The 13,213-nt window shown below is 33.8% G+C and overlaps 2 protein-coding genes across 4 annotated transcripts; one reads left to right on the top strand and one right to left on the bottom strand.

Moving 5' to 3' along the window:
- Positions 1-4,135: 4,135 nt before the first annotated feature.
- Positions 4,136-8,310, top strand: LOC18612799 (EamA-like transporter family). Of its 3 annotated transcripts, XM_088806112.1 has the most exons (5): positions 4,136-4,345; positions 4,643-5,375; positions 5,472-5,898; positions 7,660-8,013; positions 8,087-8,310. In XM_088806112.1, the coding sequence occupies exons 2-4, from the start codon at positions 4,803-4,805 to the stop codon at positions 7,974-7,976; spliced, it is 1,317 nt and encodes a 438-aa protein (XP_088662238.1). In that variant the 5' UTR covers positions 4,136-4,345; positions 4,643-4,802; the 3' UTR covers positions 7,977-8,013; positions 8,087-8,310. The 3 variants fall into 3 exon arrangements, with proteins under 3 accessions (XP_088662238.1, XP_017982714.2, XP_088662239.1); XM_018127225.2 differs by having other exon boundaries at positions 4,137-4,345; positions 7,660-8,310; XM_088806113.1 differs by having other exon boundaries at positions 4,140-4,345; positions 4,987-5,375; positions 7,660-8,310.
- Positions 8,311-8,647: 337 nt separating this feature from the next.
- On the bottom strand, positions 8,648-12,352 carry LOC18612798 (PPPDE putative thiol peptidase family protein). The gene is made up of 5 exons (XM_007049730.3): positions 12,203-12,352; positions 11,567-11,649; positions 11,298-11,395; positions 9,800-10,116; positions 8,648-9,271 (listed from the first exon to the last, which is right to left on the bottom strand). The coding sequence occupies exons 2-5, from the start codon at positions 11,573-11,575 to the stop codon at positions 8,871-8,873; spliced, it is 825 nt and encodes a 274-aa protein (XP_007049792.3). The 5' UTR covers positions 11,576-11,649; positions 12,203-12,352; the 3' UTR covers positions 8,648-8,870.
- Between the last annotated feature and the right edge of the window lie 861 nt (positions 12,353-13,213).

Here is a 13,213-nt window from a genome sequence, read left to right as displayed (position 1 = left end):
GTCTAAGAATCGCTTCATTTAAAGCACTGTAAAGAGAGTTATAGCTGAAATACTGAAATATGTGTAGTACAAGTCTGCACCTTAAAATTGCTCCTTTTTTTTTCACTAAAATTCTTCTTTCATCAAACACTTATAAAAATACAAATAAATTAATAATAACCTATCTTAATCGCATTAACACCAAATTAAGCATAAAATTAACTAAAATTAGATTGACTCACCTAAATTAACTAATTTAAAATAATTAAATAAAACTTACTACAAGAACTAAGCTAAATTACTATCAAAATTAAGTCCAAATAACTCTATAACATAGAGTTATCATCTTTAAAAGTCAAAGTAAACTCTCCCTAAGCAATAACCATGGTATGCGAAAAAGTACTCCATCTTGCAAGTATAACACCCCATACTTCAATTGTGATCTCTCTACAAATACAGAGTTCAGTGGTGACTCTTACAACCTCAAGGACTCTAGCATTGTTGAGAGTAATCATGCAAGCGGAATTCGTTAAAACTTTTTCTACTTATTCATCCTAACCTTGGATCCATTATGAGTTAGATCCAAATTTCGTGATAGAAAATAGGAATTCACCATGTTCAAATCTAAACTTCAATACTGACACTTCTGAGATGGAACACCTTTTATCTAGAGCACATTCACTATAAATACAGCCCTAATGATAGCCAACAAATGCACATGGATGCCTATCCATTTGTTTTACATGCATTGCTTCTCAAAAGCAATCCTCTCCTCCTTCCTTGATGACACCATTATCCCAATTTTTAGACATATGATGATCTTTACCAATTTTCCCTACTTGCATTTTCTTAAAAAGAGAAGTTGTAGTAGTACCTTTTTTCTTTTCCTAAGTGCAACCTTACTACGTTCACTATATCGGACTTTTGGCGTAAAACAAGTCTTGGCCATGAGATGGAAAACAAAATTTTCTATAAGCACAAACGACAAGCAACCAGATAAGTATTCATGCATTATAATTACTATTTACGTACTATTACACATTTTGTTTATCTTTATCTTTATGCCAAACAAAATAGATAGAAAAAAATATAAATCGTTAACATATACATTAAAAAAAACCCTTCCCTTTTATGAAAAGCTATGTTAGAGCAATAATAAACAAAATAAAAAGAATATTTTCCTTCTTTCTTATGAAAGCTACATTGCAATAGAAAATAAGACAAACAAGAAGAAACTATATAAAAATATATTGTTGTAAAGAGAACTTAATAATTCAAAGAAATTTTAAAAAGAAATCATAGAAGTTGATTGTGAATTTCTGCAAAACTATTTTCTCCTATTTATAGACTTTGAGGAATTATTTTTCTAGTAGGAATTTAACACTTTAAATTTTCTTAACAATTCTTTTTACATCTTCTTGTTTTTCCATATATATATATATATACTTCTCTTTATGTCTTCTACAACTCTTATCTTGAACTTTCCCTATATCATACTTTAAAAAAAATGTAAGGTGTTCAAATCTAAAATAAACCCATGTTTTATCTGCCTAACTAAGAAAAACAATCTTTGAACTCAATATCTACTTTGTTAAGAACATGTCAATATTAATGACAAGAAATTACTTCATTAATCTAAAAACATCCTATTATGTTTCTAGCAATCATGTCTCCTACCTTACTTTAGAATTCAAAATTCAAACTAGCATGTTAGTTTAGGGGATAAGTCTTCATTGTGAACTTACACAACCTCACTTGTTATTAATCATAATATTCTAATTATGCATGAAAATTTTATTAAGAGCAAACAATCTTAAAATGCAAAACCAGCCTTTGTAACACCTTATCAATATGCAAGTAATCAATTTAATGCAAGGTTTTCTTTTGTTTTACTACCATGTTGATTTATAAGTCATGCCTATGCAGGTGTCCCATTATCTTTCAAGAGAATTGTTCTTCCACTTGTCTTAGTAACTAAGGCTACTTGATTTTAGACTTCAATAAAAAAATATGAATCCTGCAATGACATAGTAATCTAATAAAAATTTGCAATTTATCATACTATCATGATACTTGAAAATTCTTTGTCTCCCAATAATAAAATTTTCACACAAGAAGCAAAACTATCTAAGTATTTTCCAAATGTGTAATACCCAAGGACGTTCCCAAGTGCAAAAGGCATAGAACGTTCCTAAGTGCGCAACTCATATGGACGTTCCCAAATGTGTAATGCCTAAGAACGTTCCCAAGTGTATAACATATAAGGACGTTCCCAAGTCCATAACGCTCCAAGTAGACGTTCTTAATTGCAAGCAAATTTTGTAATGACAACAAAAATAATGATCATAAAAAATATGTATAAATTTGCAAGCTATTCTTTATTCTTTGAAGAAGGAAAAATATAAAAACATTGCTTTGCATTACTTATTCTATATGGATCTTCTTATTCTATGCATAAAATTGCTTTTAAGAATTTTTATACATGGGGCAAAATGTAAATGCTCAATTTTGGCTAATTATTGTTTCTTGAAGTATTATGCTATATAGAAACAAATGTGGAACAACTATTTCATACGGGGAAGTGAAAGTAACTCAGAACGAGTGGTAAGATTCATTGAGTTATATTCAAGTTTGGGATGTTCTAGAGAGTTTGGTTTGGTGGGTCAAATTGAAGATAGTTAAGAAAATTCCTCTTAACCTTTCCTTTAATCACATGAGCTTTACTCTTTCCTCATTTCTTAAGATTATACGTGACGCATTATCAAGTGTCACTACTCCTATATCCAAAACTTACATCTACTACCCAACTACATGCCCATTCTTTTAACATCCAATAAGTTGTTCTTTAACATACTCTTTTCATAAAATGTTCTTCTTATAGTGAACATGCTCTTCCCATAACAAGCACGTCTTCCATGATTGAATGTGTTCTGTTAAAAGTATTCTCTTTTTACCAACTACCACTCCTATTTAGTATAACATGGGAGTTTAGAAAGTTGAGAGTTAATCAAAAAATAATAAGAAACTCAACAGAAATTACTCTCAACACTCTCTCAAAGCTTTCTCAAATATTCTCTCTAGTTACCTTTTCCATCCACCATGCTTAGCCGCTTTCTCCACCTTTTCTTATTCCTCACATCTTGCCATTAAAGCACTTACATTTAAAGAACTATTCCAGTCTTCTTTTTTGTCGCCTCTAGTGTATTTCGTTTTACTTATTGCAATATGTCCTTTCTCTTTAGCAGATAACCCTTTACAATGATGTATCTTTTCATTTGGGTTCTATCTTTAAGCCTTCAATGCCAAGTGCTCTTCTATTTTGTTTTTGATGGTCATGGTGGCCCTGATGTAGCTGCTTATATCAAGAAAAATGCTACAAGGCTAATTTTTTGAAGATTTTGATTTGCCACATGTATTTGACATTGTTGCTTTTTTCTTAAAAGAGTTAGAGGATTCTTATAGGAAGGCTTTTTGCTGGCAGACCTTGCCTTGGCTACTGAAAGCAGTGTTAACAGTTGTTGTGGAACAACGATGCTTCCTGCTCTAGTGCTAGGAAGGCATCTTCTGGTTGCAAATTCTAGTGATTACCAAGTTGCTCTCTACCGAAAAGGTGTTGCAGTTGAAATGTGTCAAGTTCATAGACCTTTATACTTACCAGAACACAAACGAGTTGAGTAGTTTGCTGGCTACATTGATAATGGGTATCTTAATAGTTATCAAGTCACCTCTTCTCCAACAACTGAGGTTTAGAGGCTGCAATCTCTTCAAGGGGAATAGGTTGAAGCACTTGCTAGAAGGCAATTGGATGTACAAACATAGGTTAAAGAGCTTGTTAGAAGGCAATTGGATGTACATACAATATAAATTATTTCTCGTTTATTTACTGTCATTCTTAATGAGAGAAATTATTTCAACTTGTTTTTAATTGTTTGTAATGTGTTATATATATATATATATATATATATTTAAAAAAAAATTAAAAAAAAATTATTCGAATCGTGTTCTTTAAATAAAAAAATTATACACTAATTAATAAATTAAATATTTGAGTGCGCGTGCTTTATATTATTTATGCTCATTGCGTGCTTATTATCAATTGTAACGTTTCTTTGTGCTCAAATCGTTCGGTAGCGTTGAAATTTTTTAGATTGACCAGGGCAGGCCACACCTCATTCTTTGACATTTGTTTCCAACATATCGGCCACAAAGAGCTAATAAGCTGGGCCATAACCTACAGATTTGGCCCTTTACAGCCTGCTTTTCTCTCCGAAAATTTTCAGAAACAGAACCAAACTAAGAAAAGAAATTCCTTCAGGTAGTGAGTGACGATATAAACATTCAATTTCAAGTCCATTATCGGGGGAAGGTAATTTATTTATTTGCTAAATTTCTATATCTTATGGTTCTCATAGTTCTGCACTAAAAAGTTTTTCAACTTTTTTTTCCTTTTTCTGATTGATTACGATTGGTATAGTTCTAATCTGTGTCTCTAATAGTCTCGCATGATACGATAATAACTTACGCTTATTTGACGAACTTGCAAATGGGTTCTCTGTAGAATCTCTATTAATTTGCTTTCCTTAACATGAGACTGACCTTAGGATTCATTCTGTTGCAATTTTTCCACTGTTTGCTTATTTTTCTTTTTTTGTCTTTTTTTTAGGCAAACTTCAAATTTTTTGACGTGAGTAATGACTTTGGTATTTGGATAGTCCATTTAAAAGACATTCTCCTTTGTGGGGATTCTTAAATTTGAAGTTTGGTGTGTAATGTTTTGATCTTTCTGGAAAGATTGAGATTTTGAGAGTTAGTTTGATTCAGTAATGGCTTCAAAAGAAATGACAAGTAAACTTTGGAGATGGGGTTTAGGTTTGCTATACATATTCGCTGTTGCAGCTATCTGGATAGCTGCTAGTTTTGTGGTACAGTCTGTTGTTGATGCAGGTGTTTCACCATTTCTTGTAACATACATTTGCAATTCATTATTCATTGTTTATATTCCCTTAGTTGAAATCGGGCGTTATATAGAAGATACTTATGGAAGTTTAATGTTCTGGAGAAACAAAAAGAACAGTGCTTTACGAGAGTTGGGAGAATCAGAGAAAGCTATCCTTCTTGGAGAGGGTGTTTCAGGTACAAAAGCAGATGGATCGAATCAATTCTCACTTGTGGAAGAGGGAGAAATCGGTCGTGGTTCACAGTTGGATTATGGTTCTAATGAGCTTACTAGGACTTTGCCTGGTGAAGGTGAAGTTGATGAAGTGGCTAACATAGACTTGGATGCAAAAGGGCGATGGACACGCACTAGAGTGGCTAAAGTTAGCCTGTTAATATGCCCATTTTGGTTTCTGGCTCAACTGACTTTTAATCTCTCATTGAAGTATACTACTGTTACAGTAAGCATACGTGTTTTTGCAGTGATTGCTTTAGTTCAGGTTTACACATGTTTCATCATTTTGATCGTATTATTTATTTTCCTTTGGTGTATGCAGTCTAATACCATCTTAAGCAGTGCCTCCAGCCTTTTCACATTTTTGGTCTCTTTAGCATTTTTGGGTGAGAAGTTCACTTGGGTAAAGCTTGTAAGTGTCCTTCTTTGCATGGCAGGAACTATTATTGTCGGCCTGGGAGACTCAAGTAACTCCAAGAATTTAAGTGTAATTGTTTCAAACCCTGTTCTTGGAGACATTCTGGCTCTTCTCTCGGCTGCTCTATATGCTATATATGTTACACTTATTCGTAAAAAGTTGTCTGATGATGATGAAAAGCATGGTCGTGCCAGCATGGCACAATTCCTGGGATTTCTAGGGCTTTTCAACCTATTCATTTTCCTTCCTTTCGCTCTTATACTCAATGTCAGCAAGCTAGAGCCTTTCAACACACTATCCTGGAAGCAGTTTGGCCTGATTATGGGAAAAGGTTCGTATTCAATTCATATAATTTTTCTTTTGACTTTCAGTTGCTTTCTTGTCTTGAAATGATGAGATAATTGTCTATAGTTACCTAATATGTTAGGCTTTTAAAAAACGAAAGGTTCATGACTTCATGTATCAGCATATATCAGTGACATTCTAGGGTAGTGTTTGTTAACTAGAATGTAATTCACTCTTGTGAATGATGGTATCTTAACAATTTTCTGTGTCATTAGTGACACCCAATTCCAATATAATAGAAATCAGTGGCTGGGAAAGCCATGATGATTCTAATAAGCATTTATTTTGTCATTATCCTTCCTTTTCAGAAAACCATTTTAGGGATTTGACTCTTCCAAACTGCTCTTAAAAAGGAGAATGCTGTTATTTAGCTTCAGGACTAGCAATTAAGTGGCTTAACTTGGCCATCATGGTTATCATGTAATTTTTAATTCATCATATAAAGTGTTACCATTTCTTCTACATTGCCTGTTGTCCTGATCTATTTAATGTATCATTTGAATTTGATCTTGACAATTTTATGATTTCCATCTTAAGTATATTCTGTTTTGATAAGTGTTTAAAACACACACACACACTCTAAAGAACAATCAGATCTAGGGTAAAAATTATGTGGGAGCTGATGGATCCTGCGGCATTTATTGCATGAAAAGCTGAGCGTAAATGGCAGAACTGTTTGGAAAATGATTGGATATGAAACTCTTTACCCAATCAAATGTATAGCCAGCAGCATGATTGTTTAGAATCTAGCAATCTGCCCATAGTTCTCTTCCCTCTAATATGTGGATGATGGCTTCAATAGTTCATGCTATAGTTTTGTGCCTATGAAGTCTTCATTGTTAGTTGCACTATGATGCTAATTGTCGCAAAAATCCTGTAATGCATGAATAATATGGGAGATAGAAAGGAATTTTTTCTAAGTCCATTTTGAAATAAGTTGGATAATCTCTAAACAAAGGAAAGTGACTCTTCCTACACATACTTGGAGTGAATTGTTGCTTCAAGTCTTTAATCATATAAAATAGCAATAATTGGAAAGAGAAGCATAAACGCTGTTGTATGCTATATCCACACTTTGACATAATGTTGTGATCTTTACATAGCATTCATGACTGCACATCATAGGAAACCTGCAGATGTTGCACACAACAGCATTTATGCAATAGATATAAGTGGCAGTTTGTTGGATTGGAGTCATATCATTTCATTTACTTGATGGGGAAGAAGTTTAACATTAAGTCAACATGATTTCAGCTAGAGTATTCATTCTCGAGACTAATTTTCATTAAATGAAGAAGAAAAAGAAAGTGATACTATTTACGTTTTAATATCATTGTCATGTAGGAGAAAATTCGGTATCACTGATAGTGTTTGGAGCAACTATAAAATGTTGCCACCTCTGCAAGGCTGTCTATTTTAATTTTTTACAGTTAAAAGAAGAGAGTCAATGGCAATTTCCTTCACTAAGGAGAATCATAGAAGAATGTCACCTCTGCAAGGCTGTCTATTTTAATTTTTTACAGTTGAAATAAAAGAGTCAATGGCAATTTCCTTCACTAAGGAGAATCATAGAAGAATGTGATCAACTAGATGATGTCAATCTTTTTGTACAGAGAACACTATGTCATGCAATGCTTTCTCCTAGCAGATGAATCCTATCTTTCCACCACAAGCGCTGGATTTATTGTTTGTCTTTACTTTGACACTACTTGTATGTCTTATTCTTTTATTCCTTCATCATACATAGGTTTGTTGGACAATGTGCTGAGTGATTATTTATGGGCAAAAGCTGTTCTTCTCACCACAACAACGGTAGCAACAGCTGGTCTGACTATTCAAGTGCCATTGGCAGCAGTAGTCGATACGATAATAGGCAATGCTCCACATGTCATGGATTACCTGGGAGCTGCAGCTGTGATGATTGGTTTTGCAGGCATCAACATCCCTTCTGATGTTTTTGGCAGATCTAAAGAAGCTACCCTTGAACTAGAAAATGAAAATGTGCGTTCAACTAAGGAAGAGCATATCCCATCACTGAACCAAGAAACAGTTGCCATTAACTAACATGTTGTTGCTGCTGTAAAGTTACTACACGTTTCAAGTAAGTTAATTCTTTTGAGAATATATTTTATTTTTAATCAAAGTGGCAAAACTGAAATAAATGTATACAAAAGGATCGGGATTGATAGCATCTCAAGCTTCAGAAGGCCATTGGCTTTGGTGGGCTTTGTTTGATGGTTTTTTCATCTGACTGTGTACTCTGGTAACTACGAGAGGAAGACAGCGTGGAGAATCCATCATGGTGCTAGGAATTGTGTACTTGTTTTGAAGTAGGAAAATAGGGAAAAACACGTTGAAATTGAAGCAGACATGAATACAAGACTCTGAAGATTTGACACCTCCCTTGATCCTACATTTGTTTGCTTATTGCTTAATGACTATTTTATTTCTTGCCAACAATGGACGACTATCATCACACAGTTGGGAAATCATTCCCTCTCAGAATTATTAGTCCATGCACAGTTGTTGTGCAATATATAGTTCTGAAATCAAGATCTAACACGGCTAGTTTGAGGATTCAAATTTTACTCTTCAAGCAGAAAAACATACACCAATCAATAATGCACTCAACAAATGATGTATTTTGCTTTGTTTTCTTTCATTATTAGTAGCATTATTTGTGCAACTCTGTTCTAGCTTTTGGATGCAGTAACTAACACATACATGCCCTTCACTTTACTCCAAACATCAATACGGTGTAAATAGTCTTAATAAGCCAATCAGTCCCTGCAGATAATTTTGGGTCTTTGAGACCTTCCAAAGATTTGAATTAGTTAAATTTCGAATCCTTTTAAAATGAAGATAAAAGTCCAATGATAAATGATTTCACTTTGTCAATCGGTGTCCACATCCAAATTCCAGGATTTGTAAAAATCATTTTTCTTGTTTTCCCTGTTTCTAACTCTGTGGCATAGCAACATTCAAGTGTCCATATTTCTGCATCACTTTCCTTGTCGCCAGTGCCGCTGCCTCACTAGCACGCAGCGTTCCAGTAGCCATGATTGTGGCAAATTCACGGCTTATCTCTTCTTGGACCTTGGCTCTAGCATCCCCAAGAGGGTCTGCTGCAGCTCTGTTGGTTGATGATTTCTCCTGTGCCCCTGCTGTTGTCTTTTCTGATGTCTTTACCTCAGCTTTCACCTTATTGTCAACCTCCTTTTCCTGAGCACTACCAGAGGAACTGTTCACCTTAACAGTTGAGGGCTGAGATGGCTGTGCAGATACAGATGGCCTGAATTGAGGAACTTGAGGAACAGCACCAGCCTTCAAAGTTGTCTCCAAATTCTGTATCATGGGCACTGTATAAACAAACTTGCCATATTAGCACACAACATATTGAACTTCATAGGCATGAAACAGAAAACTTTTATAAACACAGACATATTCCTCTTTTCTAGCAAAAAGTCTAGTAAGTTGAAGAGAGCCCCTAAAACTTCAAATTAACCAGCTGCTCACTGAAGAGGCGCTCTATTTAGAAAAGGACAGAAAAAAATTAAAAAAAAAAAAAGGCTGTTTTTCCCCCTTTCTGCTAAAATGGAAATGGAGCACATTCATCAAGGGGTAAATTTTATTCATCAAGCATACTATTTTAGTGTTATTCATGTAAGATAAGAAGAAAGTTCCTCTTAACAATATCATAAATCATCATATTGGATGGAAAGGACTAGCTAAGCCAATCTCACATTAGAAAAAGTACTAATCAACAATGATCCACCACAATTAAAATGAAAAATGTTAAAAAAGCTGTCCCTGCATCATACATGCCTCTGGACTCATCAAAGATATACAATAAATTGAAGAAAAAATTGAGGGCAGATATAACTTACTTAAAAGTGCACCCATTGGACTACTCATAACTTTGTTAGGAAGCTGCAAAATATAGTCTGGAATGTTAGAACCCACTAGAAATTGGGCAACCTCATTGCTGAAGTTGTTGCAATTGTGAGTGAGCAAACTGTAGGTCTCAGCTGTGTAACGGGGACTAATCTCCCGCAAATACATCTCAAAGACATCTTGAGGCACATGAGTGACGCCTAAATCGATCACTCTGATCGGTTTCCCATATGGTGTTGTCCCAAGAGGAGCTTGCTGGATTCCTCCACCAAAATAGTATTCATTACCATAAACCACAACTCCAGTGTGCCTGTCAAGCAAACATAGATGAATAAACTAAGAAATTGAGCATATTAAGCAATGCATCTGTGAATGCCATCTAATACAATGGAAGTGGGGGTAGAACATCTTATGTGACAAAGAGAAGTACAACTTCAGTTAAAGAAAGTTGGGGGGAGGGGGGAATAGACAACCATTGATAAATAAACTTTCAAGCCTGGCTTATGTTAACATAACATAGGTGAGAAAAACCTCAAAAAAAAAAAAAAAAAAAAAAAAACTAACATTCAATCCATTGATGCAGTTCAACATAAAAACTAACAAGCCCAATATATTCCAGTATTGAATGAAAGATGCAACAGATTACAATTCAAAATCAGACGTAGCTTACAAGTGCCTGACTCAAAAAGATAAAAACAACTGGGAAAGTACAAAACTATCTACCAACTCCAAACAATAATGAAAGAAAATTTCTTCCAAAATTTGACAAATAGTACAAGAAATATCTTTCTTCCTCTTTTAGCAACTAGCTATTGATTTAAGTTGTTCACTAGTTGACACTTTACAATATATGCTTCTTAACTGTACCTGCTGATGGATGTTCTAACTGTTTATTCACTAAATCCTTTAAATTGTATGTTTCTTCCTGTATTAGCAATCAGTTTATTGATTTAAGTTGTTCATTTGTTTACACTTAGCAGTATATGCTTCTTAACTGGACCTGCTGATGGATGTTCTATCTGTTTATTCACTAAATCCTTTAATTTGTATGTTTCTTCCTGTATTAGCAATTAGTTTATTGATTTAAGTTGTTCACTAGCTCACACTTTACAATATATGCTTCTTAACTGTACCTGCCAATGGATGTTCAATTTGTTTATCCACTAAATCCTTTAATTTGAAGAGTTATTCACTCATTTAACTATATTGAAGTGGGGGATACGTTTTGCAATGTACACTTCATTATAATAAAACAAAACTTCAGTGAACAAAGACAACATAATTTCCTATGTTTCCTTCATTGTACATGCATAACAAGTTTTATGAGGCCTGAATACACAATTTCTTTCAGAAGTGGACTACAATGTAACCGTTTATGAGCTAAAATATCAGATGCATGACAAGAAACATGCTTAAGAAAATGTTAGGCTTCGAAGAAAATCTCTCACATCTAGATACTACCATCTTTACCCCCTCAAACTAAATGCTTACCATATTCCCTCAATAACCTTCCCTAAGAAGGTCATTGAAAGCTGCCGGGCTAGTCCTTGGCTCAAGTCATACACATACAAGGTGACCTTGTGACCCTCCTGTCACCAATCCAAAGTAATTATTAGTTCATAGTATTTCATAAAACCTTTATCATAAAATAAAGTCCTTGTAAAGCACTCTATAGAAACAAATGCAGATAGGCAAAGCGAATATAACAGAGCAAAGGGAACAATTAAACGGAGTTGAAATATACGAGGAGGATTCCATACCTCAGCCATCCCTGCAGTTCAATATAAAAGAGCTCTTGCTAGAAAGTATTATTCCAACCTCCAATAGAACTGACAAAGACAACCTGTCCAAACAGAAATCGAAACAGACCAATAAGACCAATGTACACATAATTTTTCCTATTAAAACAATATATTCTGTCAAACAAAAGGCAAATATTTCACGTTTTTCTCAAGGCTTTCCATACATGTCATAACTTGATGCATTTGTAACCAGATTTCAGCACATTCGTTCGTGTTAGACAATGGTGAATATCCAATATTTATTTTCCAAAAAAAAAAACTCAAATTTTTAGACCTTAAAATAGCTAACTATCCAGATAATCATACATATCAAATCAAAATCCCTAGCTTTTCACCCAAGATAATTCATTGACTCAACAATTGTCAATTCCTCATGACGTCCCTCATTGCAAATCACGAAATTAGAAAACGAAATTAACATTTATTGCTCCACTGCCAAACACGCACATCTACAGCGCAACAAAATCGCATCAAACAAAACCAAAAGTACATTCAAAATTCTTCAAATTTCAACCAAAAACGCAATCAATAAAGGGAATTGAGATTTCAAATCTTTTGGGTAATGGAACTGTACGGAGAGGCAGAGAAACGTACCTGAGAGGAAAGCGCGAATGTTCTGATCCCTTGGGTTTTTTTTTTTTTTTTTTCGTTGCGTGACACCGATAACGGGTCGTAGATAAAGCGAAAGATCTGTTTTTATAGTTGCTCGGTTTGGGGGGCCCCGGATTGTCTACGACGACTTTGGAGTTTGGATTCCCGGTCTTCTATGACCTTCTAGAACTTACCATCCACTCCTTTTGTGCCACGTGTTTGTTTCCAACGTTCGAGACGGTGACGGTCATACGTGGCAAAAACAAACGCGGCTCTGACGTGGGGTGTCAACTCTGTGTACAGCGCGCGAACGAGCGATCTTGCGTTTGCTTTCCGAGTTGCTTTTCTTTTGTCCTTTAGAAAAAAAAATATATTTGTTTTTTCTTTTTTTAATGCTAAAATATTTGTATTTAGGACGCATAAAATGCAATCAATATGTTTCCAGTTTTAGAAATTTCAATTTTTCTACAAATTTAGTGAAATTCGGAAAAGCGTTAAAACCAAAGTAAATTTCACATAAAGTTCAATAAATTTGATCTTATTGCAATGTACTAAGTTTAATTTCAATCATTGATCAAAAGTAACTTGTAAATTGAAACAGCTGCCTCAAAATTAAATAAATTTTTTATTTTATTTTAAAAATATAATAAAAAAGATTAAAATTTAAAAACAGTCAACTTAATGTGTTATTACCATCTAACTAATTGAGTAAATCGTGAAGTACTTAACTGATAAATAATGTTTTAATCACAACTCTTTATTTTCTTATTTTTTAATATTTAGTGCATTTTATTAAAATATACTCAAACTTTTACTTACATCATTCATCCATATACATATATGTATTAAAAAATAATTAATGTGAAAGCATAAATTGCATGTTCATTCGTTAATGAAATAAATGTCCTTTACATTTTTTTCTTATCTTCTCTAATGATATAATTATCATTATTATTATTATTATTATTATTATTATTATTAATAAATAAATAGCGTTAACAAAAAATACCATTA

The sequence above is a fragment of the Theobroma cacao genome, chromosome 1, assembly GCF_053813885.1.
Source record: "Theobroma cacao isolate CCN51 chromosome 1, ASM5381388v1, whole genome shotgun sequence".
Lineage (NCBI taxonomy): Eukaryota > Viridiplantae > Streptophyta > Magnoliopsida > Malvales > Malvaceae > Theobroma > Theobroma cacao.
This window is presented reverse-complemented; position numbering and strand designations above follow the sequence as displayed.